The sequence below is a fragment of the Dromaius novaehollandiae genome, chromosome 3, assembly GCF_036370855.1.
Source record: "Dromaius novaehollandiae isolate bDroNov1 chromosome 3, bDroNov1.hap1, whole genome shotgun sequence".
Taxonomy (NCBI): domain Eukaryota; kingdom Metazoa; phylum Chordata; class Aves; order Casuariiformes; family Dromaiidae; genus Dromaius; species Dromaius novaehollandiae.
Genome location: NC_088100.1, coordinates 41,806,418 through 41,832,719, shown reverse-complemented (window position 1 = coordinate 41,832,719; position 26,302 = coordinate 41,806,418). Strand labels below are relative to the sequence as shown.

Genomic DNA, 26,302 nt, shown 5'->3' with positions numbered 1-26,302 from the left:
TGGGCTTTAGCTGTTTTAAGGAAGACAGTAAAATTAAATTCTGCCATAATAAACTGCTATGATAATTGGCATCTGTAGAGGCCTCCATTCCACCATTACTGTTTTCTCTTTCCACTCCCCTTCCCTTCTCTTCCCCCTCCCTCCCAAAAAAAAGTTTGTTGGACAAAAAGTATCTGTTTTGTTCCCCGTGATGCATACTTGAAATTTAGGACTTAAAACATGAGCACAGCATGCTGTTAAAACCAAGAGGAAGGGCTGTTGGGGCCAAATACTGAACTTCAGTCCCACCCAGCAAGCCCATACGCCCTTTCTCCTTTCCCTGTCCTTCTCATCTGGCCCCCTCGCACTGTTTGGGAGTTGGAAGAGCTCCCATCCTTTAGCTTCTTTTATACCATGGTGCGCCTTCCATCTCTCCCTCTTCTTGTCTCTACCTTTTTCTTATCAGGTGTATGTGTAACAGCTTGTTTGTCTGGGCCCTCCTCTAGCAGCTAGTCTTGTGAGCGTCTGCTTTCAGCTTTCAACTGCAAAATGCATGTTCTGCTGCTGTTTCTGTGTGTTGCCATTTTTCCCCTGAAGAATGAAATTAAAAGCAGTAAAATTTCAGTTTGTCATGGTTTATAGCTGATTCATAACTGGAAGTAACCTCATAAAATACACAAGATGTTTCTCTATTCTGCTTTCATTCTCTGCTAGGTTTCAAAGAATGTTTCCAAATAATGGTGGTGTTAGAGCTACTTCTCAACACATTCTTCACATTTTTAAAAGAAGTTTGAACAATATAGCCTATAGGAGCTATTACTACTGCTTCTGCGAAGTTACAGTGAAGAGTTATGACTCCCATCTGGTTTTTTTTCATGTGTGTGTGTATATATATATATGTATATGTATATATATATATATATATGTAGCCACTGTTAATTTCACATAAACTAGAAAGCATATGTCAACCAAAGGGGAGGAGGCATGGTTATGCAGACACTGTGCTCATTTGGTGGACACTCGGGAGAATTTACTGTTCTCATACTATTGAGGCACCTGTGAGAAAACTGAAGGATAATTTTGACCAGATTGAACCCTCCACCATACCTCAGCATAGTCCTGTACAGTTATTTGCATATGCATCTAAGTTTCAGAAGTGCGAATTCCCATCACTAGCAAGCAGAAATGAATACAGCAGATAAAGATATAATTTCACTGGCCAAATTTAGAAAAATAAATGTGCCATCATTTCCCTTGTTGTCATCTGAGCAGATCTCATTTGAAATAATTAAGATCTGTTTTTTCTGAAATGCTGGTAATTCATACAGAATAATAAAATGTTTTATATTAGTGTTTTCCTATTTCTGCTGTGAATGATCTCTAAAGGAAGCTTGGGTAAGCGCCAGTTATGCTTTAACTGAGTAATATTAAATTGCTGTTGTAGAATTCTTCGTATATCTTCAGTTTTCTAAGTTAAATTGCTTTTCTATTTGTGAAGTTCTGTTCAGAAAACTAAACTTTTCTTAGATTTTAACTTCAATATTTCATGTTATGTTGTTCTAGGTTGTTGGAAGAGGAGCCTTTGGCGTGGTCTGCAAGGCAAAATGGCGAGCTAAAGATGTAGCCATTAAACAAATAGAAAGTGAATCTGAAAGAAAAGCCTTCATTGTAGAGGTACAATAAGCTTGCTGGAAAACCTTAAGTTTTTTTCTGAGAGCTTGTCTTCTTTTCTTCCTAAGTTCATGGGTGAATTTAGTGTATTAAAAGCTGTGTCTGCATTACAAGGCAGGTGCAGTCTCCAGTGCCTCCCACAGTCCTGGACCCCCCATCATACAGACCAGGAGACCTGCTGGAGCACATTGTACCTCCCTTAATTCACTTCCAGTAGAAATGGTGGAGGGAAAGGATGGAGAGGGGGGCACACAGGTGGGGAAAAGTGAGCTCCTGGATTCTGTCTCCATTTGGAGTCAGGATGCAGCTGAACTACACACAGCGGTCTGAGAAATACTTCCAGGTGCTGCAGTATAAACAGATCCAGAGTAGTGTCATACCTGCTCTGAATTCAGGTTTCTCATTTTTCAGTAAAAGATAAAGGCATTTATATTTAGGTAAGTCAGAGGGTTAGATTTTTTTTTTTAAACTGTGAATATAATCTGAAAATACAATCAGGTTTTTCTTGTTCTTTTACAGCATTGTGAAGATTAATATTCTTTTACCTTTAGTGGAGTGTGATGATTTTAAATATGAACAGTTACAGTTCACTGTAGAAGTAGTACAGTGTTAATCATCTAGAGCATTTGTAGCTACATCTGTGTTAGCTGCTTTACACACAAGTCCTACAATTTTGAGTCTAATATCAGTTATTCAGGATATTGTGGATTTGCTTTCTAATCTTGAGTTCAAATCTAATAATGATATAAAATTTCTAAAATGTTTTATGTAGCTTGTCTCTTAATGTGGGATATCTGCAGTTCCTGAGGAACCCTGAAATTAGTTTAGGCCCCATTAGATAATTTAAATGAGGTGTTATATGTCATGCTTGTTAGTATTCAGTCATTAAGAATCTAAGATGTTTAATATATACAAAATGGATTAAGAATAAATCTCTTAATCTTAGAACTAAAAATGCAACATACTTTAATATTAAGGCTTAAAGGAACTGTATTTGTAGTAGGCCTCTCTGTGTAAATATGTATATGTTGTTTATTACCATGGTAAGTTTGTGATGTTGTTAATTTTAGTCTGGTTGAATAGGGACTAGATCTGATCAGTTTCTTAGCATTTTTGTGTTGGATATCTAAGAATAGAATCCCAGAAATATTATAAGAGTTACTGGGATTCAGGAAACCCACACAATGCAAGCAACAGATGTAATAATCCATTCTGTTCTGTTAGAACTTCCGAAGTGTGCAGAAAAAAATACCATCAGCTCCCTAGACTGGATGAAGAACAGCATATGATAGCACATATGATGCAGATGAAGAACAGCATGTGATAGCACAAACCCGCCTCAGAAATCTGCACAAAAGGAAAAAATTACTTTTTGCTATGCTCTTCTATCTACTTGCAAAAGAGAAGTTCAGTACAAAACGGTGTCATCTCTGTAGTCGTGATGCTTCTAAACACTCAATATCAATCAGTACAAGCAGCAGCAGCTCCTTGCAATTGTATGACATTAAATCCCATGGTTTATCTTACAGTTGTTTTTCTTTTTTTAAAGAATAGTAGTTTTCTATATTGTAAAAGATGGTCAGGAAGTGAGACAACCCTGATTCCAACATAGGAGGCTCCAAAAGAGCACAAAACTTCAGAAAGCCATAGTTGCACAGTTTTTATTATTTAAGTGATTTTACTACACAATGAAATAAGTTTATTTTCTTAAAAGAAATCTTACAGAAATTAATTTTAAAATTCAGTTCCAGGTGGAGAAAAATCTAATTACATAAATAAAAATGTAAACCGGGGCATCAGTCTCGTAATTCCTAAAATCTCTGTTATGCAGGGTATCATGGTTATGCAGGCACATAAAACTGTAATTACTTTTGTTACATATAAACTATAAATGTGAAAACAAAGCTTTAGCATTTTTTTTCCTGTGGTGTGAAATGAGGTGTGATTTGTATTGCAGCTTCGACAACTGTCGCGAGTAAACCATCCCAATATTGTCAAGCTATATGGAGCCTGTCTAAACCCAGTAAGTTATAGCTAGTCATCTTATGTCATATTGATAAAGATTACCATAAGCAAGCATCAACCCACAAAAGGTATATTTTATATATATTTTGTATGTTTTAGCCACAGTAAGGATATATATAGAGAGATTGAGATTGGTTGGTGTTTTTAGTTTAATTTTTCTGTGGAAAAGATAAATTATTTCAAGAAAACCCCAAACACTATTTCTAGACACTATTAAATTTCAATTTATCTTGTTATTGTACAGAATGACATGTAGTGTACTACATATGTAATTTCATTTGTATCTATAGTCTATATTAGCAATATGTGATTCACAGCTTGTATATCAGTTCCAATTCCCATCTATGCCATCTTCAAGAGTCACTATTTCTGCCACAGCTGCAAATAACCCTGCAAATTCTCAGAACAGAAAAGCAAGTACTGTGACAGGACAGATACATCCTTAGCTAATTCTAATATGGGATATTTAATTGGTTAAAATAATGCTCCATCACTGTTTTTAGCTAAATTATTTTGTCATGATATTTAAAATTCTAAAAAAAACCTCTAAAAAATAGCAAAGGCAAATGAATTGCAATTTGAAGACAGCATTTGTTTTTCAAGAATGGGGGGGCCATGTCATTTTCTTCTCTCCTAACTTACAGTGAGAACTAAGTATGAAACTAATTTATATTTCTTATACCTAAATATGTACCATTCAAACTGATTCTTTACCTCATAGATAAATTTTCTGTTCCTCTGAAAGCACTTGCCTTTCAGGTTACAAAATCTCTTGCCTGCCTCTACATTTAAAACATCCCTATTTTTTGTCCCATCCCCGCAAAGGTGTGTCTTGTTATGGAGTATGCTGAAGGAGGTTCTCTATACAATGGTGAGTATCATTTCAACATACTGTCTTCCTGGAGCTGAAGTGCTAGTGTTAGGGAAATCATAATCTGAAATGTAAAATTGTTCTTATATGTATTTTTTTAAAAGAATTCTAAATAGAAAACAGTATGCTTTAAAAGTCATTTTTTAGCCCACTAGTCTGTTTCTTGATACCAGATTTTTATATTTTGCATAAGTCATTTAAGGTTTTCCGGTGGGAAAACTTCAGCTGACAAGACTGTCCCTTACTTGTAAATTCCCTGCGCACTAGTTTAATATAGACTTCACTAGGTATAGCTGAAAATAGGCATCATTTTTCATATTACTAGTTATTGTATAGCAGAATTCTAATGAAAAAATATTATGAAAAAGATTAAAAACTGGAAATTATTATTTTGACGATTTCCATTATTTTTACATTTGGAAAAAGATTTTCAGTGGTAGCGATGAGGTACTGATAAATAATTAGCTAAATTACACAGATCTTTCTAACAGGTATGTTGTTCACTCCATTGTTTCTGTTGTAATATGCAATAAAGTTCTTTTTAGTTTGTGCCTTTGTTTTGCAGTGCTACATGGTGCTGAACCTCTGCCTCATTATACTGCTGCACATGCAATGAGTTGGTGTTTACAGTGTTCCCAAGGAGTGGCGTATCTCCACAGTATGAAACCAAAGGCTCTAATTCACAGAGACCTGAAACCACCCAAGTAGGTTTATTGCTAATATTTAACTTGTTACAATTTGAATTTGAGGTCATTTGTAATATATTTGTTTTATTGTTTTTGGAAGAAATACCTTTAATTGGTACCAACTTTATTTGATATAGTGTATTCTAAACAAAAGCTGTGCATTTGAGACTTTGGTTATAGAATAATGATGAATGGTACAGGAAACAAACTGTACTCAGTTATCTTCTGTTAAATAGGGGAAAAACATCCTGTTCCTGCCCTCCATCCTGGAAGAGGGTTTTAATAGGGACATGGTTCCTAAGCAGAGGCGTTTAAAATGCCTCAGTTTTACTACCAATTTTGTTTTGTTTTGTTTTTCTACATCACACTTAATCTAGTGTATTTGAGCTCTTTTCCAACATGATCATCCTTCTGTATGCCCTCCTCCTTTCTGTTCCACATGCTCAGCCAGAATCTCTCACCACTTTTCATCAAAGCAAAAATAAATAGTATTCTCTCCAGTTTGTTAATCTGACTTATCTTGCAGGGACACAATCTTCAGGCCTGACTCCAAGGATAAGGAGGAAACAGGTTTGGGGATCAGCAGCATCATCGCCTTTCGGTGGTGGCCTGCAGTTATACCAGATAAAGTTATAATGTGAAACCACACCATGAGTCTCTAATTCTTTCTCGTTTCCCCGGTTATGATTTAGACAGCTATTAACGTGTAACTTTGAGTTCCTTGATTTAAAGAAATAATTACATTGACTGACATTAATGGGAGTCTTGATCATTACATCACCACGATTGTTAGGTTTTGATCTCTGGCATATGAAAGACTATCGCAATATGTGCTTGGTGGATTACTATGCCTACATGTATTTATTTAAAATCTATCACATACAAATGTTAATTATAATATGTATTTGCTGGGTTGTTTGTTTGTTTTTACACTATTTTGTATGCTCAGATTAGGCACCAGTGACCTTTACTTATTTTTCCAAATTATAAAACTAAATATTGAGAAGCAAACCTTCTAGAATTTCAACTATGTTAAAGTGATACTTGTTGGAATAAAATTGCAGTGGTTTATTACCAGACTATTTCATCCCACAATTTCGATTTCTTTGTTTGTTTTCTTTTCTTGGCAGTTTGCTCTTGGTAGCTGGGGGGACAGTTCTAAAAATCTGTGATTTTGGTACAGCCTGTGATATTCAAACACACATGACCAACAATAAGGGAAGTGCTGCTTGGATGGCACCAGAAGTTTTTGAAGGTAACGGAGTAATTTACAGTGTCGAAATTGTGTGTTCTTTCTAGGAATGTAACTTTGAAAAAAAATCTGATAAAAGGAAAAAGAGCATCGTTTACATGCACTTTATGTTAATCGACTTATTAAAGCTTGAAGTAAGAGGTGAGAGAAAGTCTTGGCAGGAGTCTATTTTTTATTTAAAAATCGGTAACAATGGCTTCTGTATGACCATAAATTGGCAAATAATTATGGAGAATTTCAAAGAGGAGCACTGGACAGACTGTATCATGTTAACATAAAACAGCTAATTACCTGAAGATCTGGAACTATTACTTGTTGGTTTTGAGGTTTACATAAGTCGTACCTTTAGACTGCTGCTGTTTCTTATTTTACAACCATATGCAACTAAAACACAGCTGGAGGGCTGCTTCTCCAGGATTGTTCTGTTTCTGAGATTACTTAAGAATCTCAAACTCTTCTGATATTGAAATATGCTGCCATTACTTTCACTCCATATTCTGATCAGCTTTTATCTTTAGAATATCGCTGTTAGTGTCTCTAAATTGAACATAATTGCCTTCATTTTCAGTCCCCCACTTTCTTATAACTCTGTCCAAAGTCCGTTCTTTTTTTCTTGTCTCCTTCATAGTTTCTCCTTGTCTCTAGAGGTTTGATGTACTTCCTCTTTTTCACATACTAAGGAACTCATTATTAACAATTAATTTAGTTAAGTAGGAAAACAAGCTATTTGTCAGAGTATAGCTGGGGAAGACTGATGACATTTAGTAATTAGGTAAAATTGCTGCATGATTATTTGGGAAATAATCCAGTCCTCATTAGACTGCAAATTAGACACATTTTAACCAGTCAGGACCTTAGATTTAAGTTTATCATTGTGAATAGCAGGGGGTTTGGAGAAGTCATCTCCCTGCTTTAGGAAACAGGAGTCCCATTGTTGTTACATTTTGCAAGTGCCTAACTTCAGCAGTGGTTTCCCAGATTCTGGATCCAAGTAGCCTCTTTTCTTTTTCTGTTCTTATTCAGAGAGGAGCAGCAAATTACATGTCAGTACTTAACTTTCTGGGGAGGAGTTTCTTCCCAAACACTGGCTTTGGAGCCTTTGTTTTGAATGTACCCAATTCTCACACATACTGCTTAGAGGACCCCGAAGGCTGGTTCTGTTGCACTCTGGTGCCTAAAAGTTTGTCATTATGGCGTTTGATGTTGTGGCACCTACATTTCTTCTGACACTTGTTGACAATTAAATGAACTTGTATAATTTAGGACTGTTTTTCTTTTAGAGGTAATTAGTCTGTGTTGAAGCAAGATTTTTTTCGAGAGTGAGAAATCCCTTCCTAAAACAGATTATGAAATAAATGCAGAGCATATTGTAACAGGGATTTACAGCACATACCATAATTTCTCTCATATATAAATTCAACAAGGCAGAAGAATGTAAATCTTGTATTGCAAATTTATTTTTGGTTGACAGCAAAAGCCTTGGGTTTAAAGTTGTTTTGTATTTTGTTTCTAAAAATATTTACTGATGATGATGCAAATCTTTATATAAGGATCAAATACAAAGGCATCTAGTAATTTCTATGACACAGCGTATCAAATTAATCTTGAAATAGTCCTTAATCACTTAACAATTTAGACATTTGACTTTAGAATTCTAAGAACTTGTTTGCATATACTACCGCATCAGAAATCAACAATGGAATAAATGTTAATATTTTAATTCTGTTTTAGTACTAACTAAGATTTTTAGACAAGAACAATGAAGGGGCAAGAACTGTCTCTGCTGTAGATGGCAGACTTAGAGTGCTTATTGAAATATAATTGCTCTAATATAAAGATTTTTATGTGGTTTTAAATATTAGGGCACCTAAAGTCTTTTACAGATCAAGTGATCTAAATCAAAATAATGTCATTTAGATCAAGATTAACTGAAGGAGCAAGTACTCTAATCTCAGAACTCCTGTTAGAAAAAAACTATTTAAAATTGCTTTGGGATAATTGGATAAATTAAGGAATGATTGTGTGCATCTGCTGCTTATCCTACCTTGATCATTACATAATGAAACAACATAGAGTATTGTTTTTTATGTTAGATACTTCTTTAGCATTGTCAGTTTCCACAGCTAGTCCAAGACTTCTTAGCCACAAAGATAAAACTGAATTTCCTTGCCCAAGCAGGAGAATTACATTGCTTCGCTATCATAGGCTGTGTGTCTGTCTCCCGCTTTGTACCACATGGGACCTTCATTCCTTCAATGAGACCAAGCAATTGTTTGCTGCTGCAGAAGGCTTTGTCCTCTGGAAGGTGATCTCAGCAGATCTTTGAATGCCAGTTGTTGGCAGAGAGGAGGAATCTAAAAGCTGTTGCTTTTTTGTTGCCACTGTAGCATTTTGACTTAAGGGAGGGAGAGTGAACTCTTCAGTGCTTTGCTCCACACAATTGAATGGCAATGTTAAAGCTCTTCCTGGGCCCCTGTTTGCCATTACTGGGGAGGAGGATGGCTGGTAGAAGTGAAGTGCCTTAAGAAGGGATGAAAATGTAGCCAGAAGGGCTATGGCTGCATAGGAGGAGGAACTGTTTTGCTTTCCTTAGCAATCTGCTATTGTTGACCACTACCTTTTTCTCCAGCATCTTTGAAAAAAGCTGCTTGACAAGGCTGGCTTTGTCATTCCCCTTCAGTAACTTTTCAACTCATTAGGCCATGTTCAGCAAGTTTGAGAAGTGCAAAGGGTCTTGGAGATGCTACGTTCGTAAGAGTTTTGTAAAATCAGCAGCTGGGAGAAGTCCAGATTAGTGCCTCCACTGAGAGAGGGCTTCTGATTCACACTGTAGCCTGTCTGTTCTGTTTGGCTTGCAGGCTGGCCAGCTTGCAAGAGCTGGTCTGAGAGCATGCTTCAGGGTTTGGCAGAGGTATAGGGGCAAAAGATGATGGCTCGTAGTGAGAGTGGAGGCTCTTGCAATGGGTTGCTATACAGTCGATATCCACATGAAACTAGGCTTCATTAATTCCACTACTTATGAAATGAGTTATCTCAGCGATGCTTTCTGATTGCATATTACCAAAAAAATCTATTGGTCATTTTATGCCATTTTTGTTTCATGCCTGAAGACGGATGAACAAATCCATAGCATTTATATTCATGGACTTTATTGTCATGTCATTGGTCATTCACATTTCTTTTCAGTATTTGCATGGGTTATGATTACAGAGCACAAATTCTTCTTTTGCAGTCTCTGAACATTTTTATTCTTTATTTTATTACTGCCTAAATGTCTTCTGCAACTTCCACAGGAGACTTAGAAGTACTTTACCTATTCCAAGTTCTTTCATCATAAATTATGACGTGACAAAAAGAGTAAGGATAATAAGCAAGGAGGAAATAAGGTGGTGAAGAGTTGGGAAATCTATTGATTTGTTCACCTGGTAACTTACTGGTCCTGCTAAAGCTTGTAATTAATAAACAGCGATGCATATGATTAAGATGTTATTGGCTGACATATTTGTGACTAGCATGGAAGAAGTGAGTTCAAGGAGAATATTGAGAGGAAACAAACCTCATCAGTAAGTGCTGAATGCAGGAGACTTTTGAAACTTAATAGATCGTGCTTGGGAAGACTCCAAGTGGGAAGGGTGGTTTCCAGAGAGAGAGATTCTTGATGGTCATGCTGTCAAACGATTTCAGACTTAAGTTGGCATGGATCAAGCTGCTTTAGAAAACTTTTTCTCTCAACAAAACTAGTATGAGGTGAAAGGAAGCATATGGAACTATTTATCAACAGAAACTCTAGTTCTTTTTTAATGTGTTATATAGAAAAGAAACAATTTACAGTGATGACTTTTTTCCAGGTAGCAATTACAGTGAAAAATGTGATGTTTTCAGTTGGGGTATTATTCTCTGGGAGGTAATCACCCGTAGGAAACCTTTTGATGAGATTGGTGGTCCAGCTTTCCGCATAATGTGGGCGGTTCACAATGGTGAGTTGAAAATATTTTACTGCATTTAAAGTTGTGTATTTGACCCATAAATTTGCTAAACACTAACTGTGTAACTTAAATAGTTTTTCAGTTTTATACCTCAGTAAATGTGCACGTTTGTCATAAAGACTTAACAGTTACACACAGCCACTTTTGTGCCAGTATGAGGTTTTTGTATTATTTGGTTGCTACAGTGCTTGCATTTCCTGCTACATGTAGTTGTGGTGCATGAACAAATGGGGGAGAAGAGCCAATTTTGTTTTTAAAAAATTCTCTTTTTTACTTCTCCAGATTTTTATCATGCTTCATCTTACTTGAAACCTGTGTGGTACTTTTACTTGATGTCTTACTTTTTATAGCCAGCATGTTTTAAATGCTTGCTGCTTTCTATACACAATGTCACTGCATCTCTTGTGTTAAACACAACTGAATGTTTATAAATTGTATTCGTTGTTGAAATAGTAAAAAGAATAGAAACTTGAACAAAGAAAAAGTTCAATAGTTTATAATATATTTGAAGTAAGATATGTAATTGAAAATATGTCTATATAAATTCTGTCTTAGGCCATGAAAAAATGGCCCAAAATTGATCCTTCCAGTACTTAGTACTATTTCAGGAAGTTCTTAAGAGCAAAAGCTGCCTCAAAAATACCTTTTTTTTTTTTTTTTTTTCCCCTATGAGTACAGTATTAGGAGCCAAAGACTGACTACTGCCTCCTTCCTAGCTTTGACTAGGGCTTTGCTTTTTAGAAAGTGGTAACTTTTTAATTAGCCATTGCAATTAGCATTGCAATACATCTTGTCATTTAATTTATTCAAACCACTACTGAAAGAAACGTTTCACTTATTTCTGCATGCTTGTATGTAATTGTAACTTGTACGTAGTGTAAGCAAAGGAATTTTTTTTTTTGTTCAGTGTGGGTGTTTTGGGGTGGGGTGGGGTTTTCTTTTTTTTTTTTTTTTTTTTGTTTTTTGAGATGCCGTTAAGTACAGACCAGTTCCTTCAGACTGTGATTACTATGTTTTCCTGTATTTAGCAAAATATCAGAAAGAGGTCAGTCACTATCAGCCTTCTTATGGTCCGCTGAGCGAATTAAGGAGTTTTTCTAACTTCAATTGTAGGTACTCGGCCACCACTGATCAAAAACTTACCTAAACCGATTGAGAGTTTAATGACCCGTTGTTGGTCGAAGGATCCTTCACAACGACCATCCATGGAGGAAATTGTCAAAATAATGACACATTTGATGCGGGTATAAAATTTGTTTTAGTATCCTAATCATTTTTTTTAAACAATTATTTTGGGAAATTACATTATGAAAGCTATGCCTTTTTTCAGTGTTTTATCCACACTTTTCTCTTCAGATGCAGATTATCAAAGCAGATTTTGTAGGCAAGACCTTAAAAAGATATGAAACATAGTGGCAGAGAAGAGGATTAATTCAATTTCTCTGCTTACAGGAGAGATCAAACCAATGCTAGTTGGACCAACAAAATTTTGGCTATAACAGAGCTATGCTGTCTAGTTTCTTTTTCTGTTTTTCTAACATGGAAGTATGAGCAAGCCACTTAGCCATTTCCTGGATTTTGACTGCTCCCCTGAAGACCAGAATGTGCATAATTCTGTTCTTGAAGACTGCAAAGTGAACAAATGTTGTTTAAGGCTGTAATATTTTTGTCAACAGCAGTATTGTTTCATATTTCAGTTATTTCAACAACCTTTTTTTGGGTGGGGGGCAGAATTTTTTATTTTGTTAAATAATCGAAAAGTAGAAAATGATACTGAATAAACACCACACTTCATGAGTATAGCATGTGTATTATTTGCATCTTTTTCTAATCCAGAAAGCTTTCCACAGAATACCAGCAAGTTGGATTCCTTATTAAGGTTTTTCATTTGCAGTAATGTCCTTCAATATCTTATCAACCCAACAAGTTTTCATATTTCATATTATGGAATATTCATTGTTCTGTCCTTATGCCATGTTATACTGAGTATTGGATAGATGGCATCATGGAAGTGATTTCATTATGATTATCAGCAGTGCAGGATTCCTTGGGGATATTCTTATAGAACCAGACTGAAAAAGAGCTATCAGTGACAGTCTGCTACATCGTTTCATTTGCAACAAATATGGAGAAATTAATAAAAGGTCATACATGTTTTGTAAAATATTTCTTAAAATAATTGCATTTACTTCTCTTTTAGATAAGTAAATTATAAATTATTTTTATAAACTACTATTTAAAGAAATCAAAAACAAATTTTAATTATTTTTTAGTTAACACATGACTTTTTTTTCCACAGTACTTTCCCGGAGCTGATGAACCTCTGCAGTATCCTTGCCAGTATTCAGATGAAGGCCAAAGCAACTCTGCCACTAGTACAGGTACACCTGTATAAATGAGAGAAAAGAACAGGAACATGGAATGATCAGGTGGATTATAAAGCCCAGTCTCACCTTTGAACTTCAATTGGGAAAGCTCACCTTTCCAAAATCTTAAACATTGGCAAGAGTTCAGTATTTTGTTAATATCTTACACCACATTATGTTCAGTGTTTTCATCCAAATAGTTTTGCTGAAGTGGACCATGAATGAGAATGAACACATAGATAAAGGCTATCTCAGAATGTCCAGATTTAAGGTCTCCCTTTTTTGATGACATATTTTTCATTCATGTGTAATGTTTAGAAGCTGGCGTTTTTAAATTTTTTACTGTTCTAGAAACTGCAGCTGCTCTCAGTTATGGTCTCCACAATTTAAACTTGCAGTTGTTTTATGTTAAGCTGCCATAAGTATACTAATATAAAACAAGTACAAAAATTCCTTTTATTAGTGGAAAGGTGAATGGAACAAAACCTGGGCTAGGTTTTCAGATAGTCTTGCCCCTAGAAAAAAATTCTTTTTATAATAGGAAACAAAGATCACTCAGTCCTCTCATTTTGTAGAGTAGTTTTCATCCTTTATCAGTTTTTAGCTGAAGTGTCTTCACCTTCCACTGCTCTTCTTTGTGGGTTTTTTTTTTTTCCTTCTCCAAACAAATTCCTGTTGTTCTGGATAAAGTTTCCTTGACTGGTTTGCAACTTAAAGTGACTTGCAAATTACATTACAGAGTCTTTTCAGTGGCAGCATTATACTGAGTTCACTAGCTGTTCTCCACTCTTCAGCACATGATTTTTAAGATGTGATTTATCTTTTTAAGTTATTAATATATACTGACTGTTACTTTCAGGTATTTGTTTCTCTGTTGTTGTTCTAAAGCATGGTTAATGAAGAACCTTGTTATTAATTGTGAATGAAGTTGCTGATTGTATTGTTAATGTAACATCTACTGCAACAATTTCAGACAGAGCTAAACCTTGAGTTCAAAATGTTATCCTAGCACTTAGTAGAATATTGTGGCTTTTTTTCCCCTTTTACATGTTTATATTAATGGATCTATGGAAATCTTGCATCGTGGCTTTCATTAAAAGTTTTCAAAAAAGTGCTTTAAAGCAAAGTTAGGCTTCTGAGTAGACCCCAGTAAAGAATACACTTTGGTATTTTTAGTGGAAAGGTAGTTTCTTAAATATTTTTCCATGTTGCTGATTTCTAGGTTCATTCATGGACATCACTTCCACAAACACAAGTAACAAGAGTGATGCTAACATAGAACCAAGTGACTTTCAAGGAACTTCTACCAATGACACTATTAAACGTTTAGAATCAAAATTGGCACAGCAAATGAAAAATACAGCTAAGCAGCCGGTAAGCAAATGCATGGAATTTTGAACCATAATAATGAAATAGGTTTTAGCTGAACAAATGTTGTAATTGCTAGATATCTATTTTAGTTTTTTTTTCAATTTACTGAAATTCAGTGGTCTTTAAATGTATGGTCTCTAAATGTAGTGAGTGTTTTTTTGCATATCCTGGTGGTCCATAGAGACATATGATTTGGCTTGCTCACTCACAGTCCTTTTTTACAAAGGGTTGTAGCAAGGAGGATGTTTTACTTGTAAACATAGACAGAAATAGAGAGTAAACTAGTTTCTTCTTTGCCTTGTACTCTTGCTTCCTGTAACAAAAAGTAGTAACAGTTCCTTTGTTAGCAGTAGTAACCAGAAGTTGCTTCCAGGCCATAGCTGCAGTTACAGCAGTGAGCTGGCTTGTCCATAGTGAAATGAGGACAGAGTGAAACAACACATGCAAATCAGAGAAATACAAAGAATATGAGTCTGTAAGGAGCTCAAAGCAACAAGACTGTCCTGTACACTTCTGCTTTTTTAATTCAAAAGTTGCACATTAGGCAGTTGCAAATCTAAAAGAAAAATTATTTTCCAAATAACCATTTGCTCTAGCTGCATCAGGAATATTTTGCAGATAGTCTTGGACCCTGACTGGGAAATATGTAGGTGGTTCTCAGACTAAGTTAGTTCACTAACTTAAGTTAGTGGTAGGTTGAGTTGGTCGCTAACGTAAGTTAGTGATCCTCCCTCAAATAATGCTTTGAAGATATTGAACTTAACGAAACATTAGTGTCTTTCCTTTCAAAAGTAGTACAAAGTTAGAGTCAGTTAGTTATAGTAAAGAACATAAAAAGGCAAGAAAAGTACTGAATGATTCTGAAAAGATAAATTGGGAAGCTCTAATAAGATATCTCTGAAATCTGAAAAGAATCCTTTTAAATTAAAAGGATTTCTTAGTTTAGGAGGATTCCTTAGTTTAGAAAAGTAACATTATATTTGAAACTCATTTCTTTAAATTAACACCAACATAATAGCGTGACATGAAAGGATTAAGCATTTATATGAACTGTGAAAATACTAAGTTTTATTTCATCTGGGATGGAAAACTGGAAGGATTCTCTTGTGCCAACATTGGCATAATTCTACTCAATTTCAGTCTGGGTGAAGTTAGGTTCTTTTGAAAGTTACAAGATATTTGGTTCTGTGCGCTGATACTAGCTAAAATATTTTCATTTTATAAATTACACAAATTTAAATATTGTCTTTTTTAATGTAAATTATAGAAATATATTTTAAGCTATATACTGAGCATATTATGGAGGGGCTCCTGCAGATTTTTTTCCTCTTTCTAAAAATGTGGTTGTTGAAATAGGGTGATCCTGGCCGTTTGAGTTTACCCCCATCTCGCGGGAGCAGTGTGGAGAGCTTGTCAGATGTTCGTGGGCGACCACAGTCAGCCCTTGTTTCAGGAGAAGCCAAAAGGATGAGTGCTGACATGTCTGAAATAGAAGCAAGAATAGCTTCCACCACAGGTAAAAATAAAGGGTGTTTGGGGGATAGAATGAAGAACTGGAAGGAAGGAAGGAAGATGCAAAACATAGTGGTCTTACAGAAGGTTAATAAGATTAGCCGTATGAAAATATTTAAACCCTGCATGTACTCTTTATTATCATTTAAGTATGGAGGAAAAAATGGCTTCTTTAACAGTTGTGCACTCAACTGTCAAAAAGGTTGAGTTTTTTAATTGGGTGCTTCTGAGGTTACAGAGGGATTACATTTGTTGAATTAGACTTTTACCTTTCTAAAATAATTCTGAGCTTTTTTTTAAATATCAGTCCTATTCCAAGTGCACAAGTTTTCACCTTTGCATCCAAATTAATGTTATTCCATCTCTGCTATCATAATTATTACTGGGATAACATTTCCTTCAAGGTTATTCTAATATATTGGAATGAAAAGGTGGGTTTAAAGTTTGGCATGTTCCCTGAGAAGTTTTAAAATGCACTTTGACAGAAGTGGATTTCAGAATGAGAAACAAGAAGGTTATTTATCAGAATAACAAAGTGCTTATATCTTTTTGGTTTTTGTTTTAAAAAAAAAAAACACATAGCTACAGGTGTGTTGCTGGGTTTGCTTCAGGTAGCTATAAACTATTCCGTCTAAATATTGAATCTGTGAGTGAATTGGAGTTTATGTGTAAGTATAAATACGTAATCTAATGGTGAAAACAATCTTTATTTTTCCCAGAAAAGCAAATTAATAAAAATCTGTATACCTGACAAACATTTTCTTGTCTCTTCTCTTTATCAAAGATACTGTTTATTAATCTGTGCAAACTTCAGGTTTAAGTTTCATATGTAAAACTCTTCCTTATGGCACATAACCATAGATTTAAATAATGAGACAAAATTACCTTGGTTAGTCCAGGTTTATTTAGTTCATCTAGTATCTCTCCACCAATCTTAGAATTAGGGTAACTGAGTAACCATAATTAATAAGGAAATATGCATTCTTTTTTGGCTATCTTCTGCATCATAACAATTTGATTTTTGTTCTTTATTGTATTATAATTACTCCAGGATCCTGTTTTACTAAATACTGAAGATACTCTTGAGATAATACTATCTTGCCCTGAACAGTTTTTACATTAATGTTTTTATTTTAAGGCCTTACTCTATGTTTTGTTTTCTGTACTGTCAATATTTGACTGGATGACTGTGTATCACTTCTCACCCTGAATACCTCTGAAGGTTTCCTAACACAGAAGGCAGCTGTGTACTTACCTGATGATAATAACATGTTGTTTTTATTTTTAAATTTGTCAGGACTCACTTTGGTCTCTGACACTATAAAGTCACTGCAGGTTTTTGACATTAGTGAAGATAACTCTGACCCTACATTGTGTGAGGTTTTTAATTTTCCTGGTTTGTCTTTCATAAGTAGATTGTTTTGAATAGTAATTATTATTTCAGAATATTTTAAGATTTTTGTTATTACTGCAGGGTTTCTTTTTCTTGCAACAAATAGATATATTTGATATACTGGTTATCAAAAAAAAAATACTTTGGGCAGTAGTGGTCTACTGGAGATGAGACCAAACCCATCTGACCTTTTTTTAAAAAAAGCTGAAACAGCACTGGTTTAGTTTTTTGCCTTTAATCTGTGTGACAGAGATGATATGCTGTGAACCTGAAAAAAAATTGTGGCTGGGGTGAGATCGGGCTGTTGTTAAGAGTAAATAAGTCGAGTTAAGAATTATTTATCTTCTTGTTTCATCTATTTTTAGATTAAGCTTAAGAACAAATCTTAATATTAGATAGCAAGTTTGAGGTGGACATGCTTCAACACTACATTAGGGAGATATATTTATAATTTTCTCCAAATAGTGTTTTAAAAAAAAAAGAAAAAAAAAAGATTATATAGTTCCTAACAGTTAGATTTTATTCCAAAGTATATAATGTTTCTTGAATGTCATTCAAAAATGGAAAGGTTGGTGGTGATATCCTGTTTTCAAAACAAAAAATAATCAGTAGTAGAACAAAAGAATAGAAGGCAGGAATGATTATCAAATCTGATAGAACACTAAGCATAATTTAGAGACAGATTAGTTTTTGCTTAACAGGAAATGATGATTCAAGGAAACAAAAGATCCAACTAGCAGTCTTGTTTGTAAATAGTGTGTGCCTGACACTAAAGAGGAAGTATAATACAAGTTTAAGGAATCAAGAATATTTATCTATTCTGAATATACAGGTGACCTGAAATAATTTAATTTATTCCCTGTTTGGATAACTACATTTGGTTTTTCCCTTCTTTGTTGCCATGCTGCTTTCTGTGTTTGACTTTTGTGTTGCTAACTATAACTAATTACACGTTGTTGTATTGATGGCTAGTTCTGCATTTTTGCTTTTTAACAGTTGCTTTACTATTTGTAAGCATGAGTGGAAGGCAACGCAGTTTATTCTGCATGACATTTTCTGCATGAACAATAGTTTAACAAAATTTATGAAAAATGCAATATTAGGAATTCAGTAATTTTGCTATTGCCATTTTAGTGTTTTGCATGTGTATTGTATATGTGTATTTTTTCAGCCTTTTCCAAGCCTAAACGAGGCCACCGTAAAACTGCTTCATTTGGCAACATTCTGGATGTCCCTGAGATCATCATACCAGGTATCGCAGACCAGGTGAACGGGTCTATTGGTTAAGATGCTGGAATAATGATCAGACTGCTAAAAATACTTTTTGCTCCAGCTGCTCTAGGGCAGAGCTAGAGATATCCTGATAAAACTTTTCATGATGTCTCTCTCTGTAAGGAGAAGCATGATCTCTTGGTGCTTTTTATCAGTAAAGGTTTTTTTTCTCTATGATTCTGATGTTAGATTCTTACTATGCAGCGAAAGTATATATGCAGTATTTTATTATAAAACCTTATCTTTAGTGAAAATGGACTTAAATTGAAAAATTCCTGCCCAGATAATTATCTTGCCCTGATCTCTTTAGGGTTTGAGCAACCATTTTTTTAGTATTTTAGTAGAACAAAAGACTTAAGTCTTTCTGTACATTATGTACAGAACTTCAAATCCATGTGATACTTGAGATTAAACAAGATTGGAGCTTAATCTCTGTAATTTTTATATTCAGCTACAATCTTCTAGAGCTAAAGTTTGTTTGCCTGAAGTATTCCCACTCTGTTTAAGTTAATGCAAACTAAAATTATTAGGATAGGCTTCTGACAGGAAGAAAATCAGGATAATCAGCACCATAGCCAGTAATTTCAATTGGAACTCTAATGAATAACTCTCATCTATCCCAAGTCTCAATTTAATTAGAAATATATCTTTTCCTTTCCTGCTTCTTTTTTGCAATCAAAATGGATTTATCTCTTTCATTTCATACTTCTCAAAGCCTAAAAATAAGTATAATCAGTCCCAAACTGTGAGAGGTGCACCATTAGTGGTATGCAAGTCACTTCAAAACGATTTGTCAGAGTCAGGAGCTGCCGGTAACAGTATCTGTTGCTAACCAGGAGATCATTAAAAACTATGGACCCGTACTCTAAATGTGTCATCTGATGAAGCTTCCGTGTAAATCTTGAGATCATATGTGAATCTTAGTAAATTTCTTTGTATGCTATTACCCAGTGATAAAAATATCAGGTATTAAAACTGAAACAGGTTTTTTTGTATTTCAAAGTTGAATGCAAAAGATACAGCATTGCACAAGAAGTTTTTTTCTAATAACTTTATTGAAGATCATATATAAGAACGCAGAATGGCAAAAAGTAGCAACCAAAGAAGTACAGCACTCTCAGTGAAAACAAAACCTCTTCTGCATTGAGACTAATGAAGCAGCAAGAAATTGTACCGGTATAGCTTTCTACTGTATTTTCAAACAGTCCTGGCCTTCCATGACATGTAGGAAATCTTGAGAGAGCGAGAAAAGAGAAAGCGAAGCCACATTCTGAAGAGATCAGTCAAGCTTGGCCTTGTCAGTAAGTGATGGGAGCATGGCAAATACACCCTAGAGGTTACTTGGGCACCTGTTACTCTGTTTGTCTGCCTATAACAGTACACGAGGCTTTAAAAAAACCTAGAGACTTTTAGAGAAGAAAAATTAAACATAAAAAGGTCAATGAAACTTAATACCACCTAGTTTTCTCAAAATAGATTGTGCCAAACATATCTGATACCTTTTTTGAGGTCTGTCTTATTTAGGCAAAGGAACTCAAGCAGATACCCTTCATCTGGACAGTTTCAATTATTAATTGAACTTAAAATAAGAATTTGAAGGTGAATTTGGGATAGATAAACAAGAAATATCAACCTGTAGAATTAGAAGAGTGTATAGAATTGGAGCAAGCACATGCACTGATTTTCTCACAGGTTACTCTTAAGGAATTTAAGCCTTAAATGAGTGCCAATGAAGTTTGCTGTTAATGCTTTATCAGGAGCTGCTGTTAATAAAGAAGAGGGGGTATCACATAGGATGAATTGTATTGTGACTGAAAAACAATAGAAGTAGTGTATGACCCTGAATTTTACCCTGAAAGACTAGTAGCAACAATCCCCTTAAGATGAGAGTTTGTTAGTGGAAATGATTGCAAAGGACAATAGTATATGCATGCAAACGAATCCAAGGTAGAATAAATCACTCATTCGATGTCATTGTAGAAAAAGAAGGTATGTGAAATCTTAGGATTCATTGCCAGCGGTCTCTTTCCGGGAGAGATTTTTTTAAAAAAACAAAACAAATAAACAATTAATGCTGTTGTATAAGCCCTTGGTGGTCTGATCTGGAATGCTATAAACTATTCTGGTCAGCCATATAAAAGAAACATAATTGCACTCCGACATAATAGCAAGAAGAGCTGCTAGGATGGTATGGAGAATATGAGGAAGAAACTAAGAGTGTGTCTTTTTTAAGCCCACAAAATGAAAGCTGAGAAATGAATAATTATTTTCTATAAATGAATCTGCAGGTAAAGACTAGGAAGAGAACTACTTAAGCTAAAAGACAGTATTGGCACTAAGGAAAAAAGATGTAAATTGTCTGCATTTAAGTCTGGGTTGTAAACTAAAAGATTTCTAGCTGTCAGAGCAGCTTTCCAGGACAAATCACAGGGCCAGAAAAAAAGAACATTTCATATTCTTAAAGTAGAGCTTAATCATTATATGAAAGGTATGTGATTATCTGCACAGCAAAGTAACTATATCTATGTATCTATATACTTAAAGCAGTGTTTCTCAAAAACTTCTTGCTCTTAAGACAATATAATGTACCTATTTGCCACCTCATTCTTTTCCCTACTGTCTTAGCATATAGCCTTCAATTCTGGCCTCTTTAAACACTTTCCCCTTTCTAATTACACTTTCAACATCCCCAAACCAGGACCCGGCCTAGCTCCTGCCCCATTACCCGCTTTTCTGCCCTGTACCCGGCTCCTCGGCACCTTGCTCCCCGCGTTGTTGCCACGGCCCCTGGAGCAGCGTGAACACTGGCAGCGGCCGCTGCCGCTGCGTGCAGTTCTGCAGAGCACATGGCAAAGCAGCTGCTTGTGTGAGGGCGCAGGGCAGCACGCAGGCATGTTCCCATGAGTCAGCTGCTTTGGGGTAGGGCTATTTTCGAAGTCTGAGTGCTACATCTGCTATCATTGTTCTCCGTAATACGCTACCCTGGCTGCTTTTCATCTGTGCGCTGATTATGCTACTTAGGGTGTAAAAAGTAAATTTTTATTAGTTCAAGGTAATATGTTTTCAGGAGTAGAAATTCTCAATATATATTTGCTGTTCTTTCTAAATACTTTCTTTAAATAAGTATGAATTGAACTTTCTTTTATTTATGATGCTATGTTTTGAGACTAGTATACAAAACTTAAACACTAAAGAATGGATCAGCCAATTCCTTTTTAGTCTAACAGTTTGGTAGATGACCTTTCAGTGGTTATAATGTGCAACCAGATAGCCAAGTGAGGTATCCCTTTCTTCTATAGCATAGATAATACAGACCAACATTTTATTTTATATATAAATACATGTTAAAAAAAAAAGAAAAAAAAATACCTAGGAACCACCGAAGGCTTAAATCGCTACATGTTTAAAGAAAAAAATGTAAATACAGTTTGTAATATGATCACAAAAGATACACAGAATGCTTTTTGGATGCAAACCAGTCAAGCAACATCTAGCAAGGATATCTGAAAGTAGTCTTTTTTTCACTAGCAACATTACATTTCACGCATGTAGCATGTATGCATTTGTCTCTGTAATCTTGTCATCTAAAACTTTGTACCACACAGAGTTGTAGGATTTTTATAGCATTGACACTGCAAAAATGATTACTCAAGATAGAGCCATTTTGCTGAGTATCTTTAGAAAGTGTTTAAGAATTATATATGCTTCAGTCTGTAATTTTTCTATACACTTTTAAAACCAGTATAAGCCAGAAATCCCACCCTTGTCTCCCCGGATCACTTCATTCTTCTGGAATCAAGATCAATGTCTTCATTTCTTTAAAATGTCATCCTTTTTGTCTTCTGACACTACTACATTCACTGACCATGCTACAGCCTAAGTGAGGTTTATTCTTACAATCTTCTTGGTGGCTAAGGAGAAGGGACTTAAGAACGCTGTGTATGAGTAAGAAAGGGAGAACATGATCAAGGAGGAACCAAGAGGAAGATTCTCAAGCACAAAATCAAAAAAGAGGGGAGTAAGAGGGAATCTGAATGAGAGAACAGAAGAGCTAGAAGAGGGAGCGTGAGTTTGTACTTTGGCTGAAGGGATGCAAACAATATATTATTATTTTAGTGAGAGGAGAACAAGCAGTGACTGTATTTGTGAAAGCAGTTTGTTTTTGAGGCCAGGAGGTATGTTTGTGATGTTTATGGGGAAAGATTAATGTGAGAATCTTGAAGCAGCTAAGAGGGAGTAAGCTGGGGGAAGACAGGGAGTGAAATGAGAGTAATGCAAGAAGGAAGAGAATATATTGTGAGAAAAGGAAGAAAGAGCTGGAGGATGAAAAAAAGGAAAATGCGGAAAGGAAAAGTAAAATAGAACAAAGGAAATGAGTGGAAGAGAACATATACCTTAGCAGTTCAAATATTTTCATATCAATACATTTGAAGTTACCATCTACAGGTAATGCTTTGCAGCATCAAACTCATATAAGACCCTAATGAGTGCCTTATTGTTTCTCTTGATTTTCAACTCCTAGACATTTCAAGGAGTAATGCTTTCCTCTGTGTCTCGCCTCTTCCTTTCTACTCTCCTCCCTACCTGTCCTTAGCTTTTTTTTTCTGTTGCTCCACTTTCACTGTACCCTTCCAGTGTCATTAAGCAGAACATAGCTTGGACATTCCAGTAATTGTACCTCTCGCCCGCAAGATAGGTATGTTGAGAAAAGCTGAAAGCATGAGTCTGCAGATACTCTCAGTCTTTTGAACTTCCTGAAGTAGGTTACAGTAAGCATTTGAACCATAAATGGCATATGATTTTGCAGAGTATATTTCTATTTCAATATGTTTTCCTTAGCTCATTTTAGCCTTTTTTTAGAACTGCATTGGAAAAAAAAAGTTTTTCCTTGACTTCAGATGGTGATCAGGCATTCAGTACTCTTTTTATTAAAGCTGTCATTTCAAAACAAATGTGTAATTGGATGCCTGTTGATTTGTAATCTTAAATTCTAAAAACTGTTGAAATCCTGACATGGTGCATCTGTATATTACATATGGCTACTGTTCTGGGGTTTTTTTTGTTTTTTGGGGTTGTTTTTTTTTTTTGCATTTAAAAATATTATAAATATTATAGTTCTTACAAAGAGGAAAAATAAAGTTTTAAATGGATATAGAGGTAAGAACAAGATCAAAACCACACAGGGAAAGCGTAGAGAAGTAGAAATAATAATTTCAAATAAAGATTTCATGTTGTATATGATATTTTTCAATTGAAATTAATCTTGAATCTGGAGCAATAAGTATTTGTTGATTTGTAGTCTGTTTCTGCTTTGTCTAAACTATTTGCCAGATGTCTGCAGTAGTTACACTAATTCAAATGGCATTGCCTAGTAGAGCTTGCTCTTCCCTCATGCTACGAACTTGAAGATTTTTCATTTAAGGTGTTCATTTATTACAACGCAATAGTTTTGGCCCCTCTTTTTTCCCCAAAAGCATTTTCTTTTCCTTCTTGCACCCCACCCTGATTATTTTAACTTTTTGGCAACCATGATCTAATACTTCAGCAACACATGTGCCGGGTTCTTTAAATTCACAAATGTTGCTAATCTGAAATGAGAATTTCAGATATTTTTGCAAGCTTATTTCAGCTGGGCTAATTTTAGAACGGTGTTCTTGAATGAAATGTGCACGTAATTGTTGTGTCAGTCATGGGTGGATCGTCCATATCTTGAGTATTGAGATGAACTATGGCAGTCAGCTGAAGTCCCTATAGTACATAATTGTATTAAATGCATATTCTTGTTTTTAAAGGGTCAGGTAGTTATTTTAAAATGAACAAATTCAAAAATTTTGACATACCTTTGTCATTTATATGATCTCTCATATCTTCATGAAGAAGTATTAAACACAGTATAATCATTGTGACTTAGGTAAGTACCTACATTCTCTGAATTTCAGAAGCAAAACATCAAGGCTGCAGAAAAGCTGCAGTTCAGATTCACTTATAGTCAGAGCAAAGAATATATTCCCAGTCTAGGATCTTTCTCAGTTTTCTGTTATGCTTGTTTCTCGTAGTAATTTGTAGAGATTTTAGAATATCAAATGTCATGACAGACTGGTAAAGTGACACAATTTTGTATTGCTGCTTTGTGATAACGTGTTTCTATGTGCAATAGTAACTGATATTTAGGATTTTAAGTTATGTTTCTTTTAAAAAGTATGGATTAATGTTAGGTAAATAGTTTTACATTTTAGTAGTAGTTGCTGTGAATCAAAACATCTATCAAGAAAGGCTGTGCAGTAATATCAAAATGATACTGAAAAAGAAATATCTAAGAAGTTAAATTAGATGCCTGTTACAAGACATAGCCGAGTGAGTTGTGCTGATTGTTGAGTACTGTGGGGGCTAGGGGCTACAACTGCTGTAGTACGTGTTTCGAATGCTACCCGCTAGTAGAAAAGTTACGTAATGCAGATCTAAGATCAAGAATTTTGAGCACTGTCAGCTGTTACTCAGGGTGTTTTGGTGTTTCCTTTTGGACAGCTGACCTGCTCTCAAGAGACAATATAAACAATCACAGCAATAAAAATCAAAGTGGCTAGGGAGATTCTGTTGCATAATCTGCTTTATTTTTAAGGAGACTTGGTTTCCTGGAAATGCCATTGAGTGTCAGTGTTACAATTTAAACTGTTTTCTATAGCTGTCACTAGTGGATAATTGCTAACAGGTGGAAGGAGAAGAGGAAAAGATTACAGCATTGTGCTCAGTAGGTCGATAGCAAGATGCGATTTAGCTGAACAGTCTCCTTTTCACGCTTTTTAGAGCATGGGCATAGGACGTAGTTTAGGGCACATTTGTGTTCATGTGAAGAAGAGAAAGAGCTTTCACTTTGACCAGAAGAAAGTGCTTTCACTTCTTAATTAATTTTAGTGAGGGGAGCTTAACACAGGCAGAAGTCCTTGCTATGTTTCTTAAGCATACCGAAGAGTAACAGGTTAGAGCTGGCAGCGTGTTATCTTAGCAGTCTAGCTTTTAGAAATCCCCATAACGTAACGCACTTGAAATAGATGTCGTCATCAGCTCCTGCCCCGAGTACTAAGCCTGGTCAAATACATGTGACAGAAGATGGTGGAGTAGAGTGCAGAAGCTGTTCATGTGGTAGGAGTGGTTATTGTATTAGGGTATACTTTTTCTTGACAGGCCAGCATGTTTTGAGTTAAAATTCTGCAGCTGTCTCTCTCTCTCCCCCTCTCTCACTTTCTCTCTGTGGATTTGTACAAATTCCAAGCTCCTCTCCTACAGTAGCACCCTTCTTATTTTGCGCTGAGTAGATTTCACTCGTTTGTTTTGTTTTGTTTTTTTCCCAGCAGGAAACGGACAGCAGAGGCGCAGATCCATTCAAGATCTCAGTGTTGCTGGAACAGAATCCAGTCAGGTAAAAGCTTTCTGTCGTCTTTATCTTTCAATAAAGCCCACAGTGAGTCCGTACAGGGAAGCTGCTCTGTGAATCTTCACCTTTGATACTTATGTAGAAATGATGTGGATGACCTGGGATCTGTTAGCTTGACAGAATGGAGCGTCGTTTGTATTGCATTTAAATTAGGGTCCATGGGGTAGTCTATGAATGAGATTCTAGATGAGAAGCATTACCTGTGTAGCTCACATGCAGCATATATCCCTTTTGTATACAAGTAGTTTGTATATAGCCACTCAGTATGGCTTAAGGCAGATGTAATGCAGGAAAGGCTTTTCCACCTCTCTGTATGTAGAAAACAGTTGTAATTACTACTTATTGGCTGAAGCATTTATGCATAAGTGCATTCACTTTTTGCATAAAAACAAAAAGCATGTCCATAAATAATGAATTTATAATATTGATCTCTGAACCCTGAAAAGTGACTTCTAGTAGTATCAATTCAGTTTCTTCAAAAAGGTG

General features: G+C 35.4%; 1 protein-coding gene across 7 annotated transcripts in view; it reads left to right on the top strand.

Moving 5' to 3' along the window:
• Positions 1-26,302, top strand: part of MAP3K7 (mitogen-activated protein kinase kinase kinase 7) — a 50,220-nt gene that overhangs the window by 8,895 nt on the left and 15,023 nt on the right. For 2 of the 7 annotated variants that reach the window (XM_064508787.1, XM_026093419.2), the window contains exons 2-13: positions 1,543-1,653; positions 3,608-3,673; positions 4,501-4,546; positions 5,112-5,250; positions 6,363-6,487; positions 10,333-10,461; positions 11,584-11,714; positions 12,770-12,851; positions 14,059-14,210; positions 15,564-15,723; positions 18,284-18,364; positions 25,734-25,801. In XM_064508787.1, the coding sequence (XP_064364857.1) occupies positions 1,543-1,653; positions 3,608-3,673; positions 4,501-4,546; positions 5,112-5,250; positions 6,363-6,487; positions 10,333-10,461; positions 11,584-11,714; positions 12,770-12,851; positions 14,059-14,210; positions 15,564-15,723; positions 18,284-18,364; positions 25,734-25,801 (1,290 nt within the window). Of the gene's footprint in view, positions 1-1,542; positions 1,654-3,607; positions 3,674-4,500; positions 4,547-5,091; positions 5,251-6,362; positions 6,488-10,332; positions 10,462-11,583; positions 11,715-12,769; positions 12,852-14,058; positions 14,211-15,563; positions 15,724-18,283; positions 18,365-25,733; positions 25,802-26,302 lie in introns of those variants that run through there. The other 5 variants (XM_064508788.1, XM_064508790.1, XM_064508789.1 and 2 more) reach the window with 5 other exon arrangements.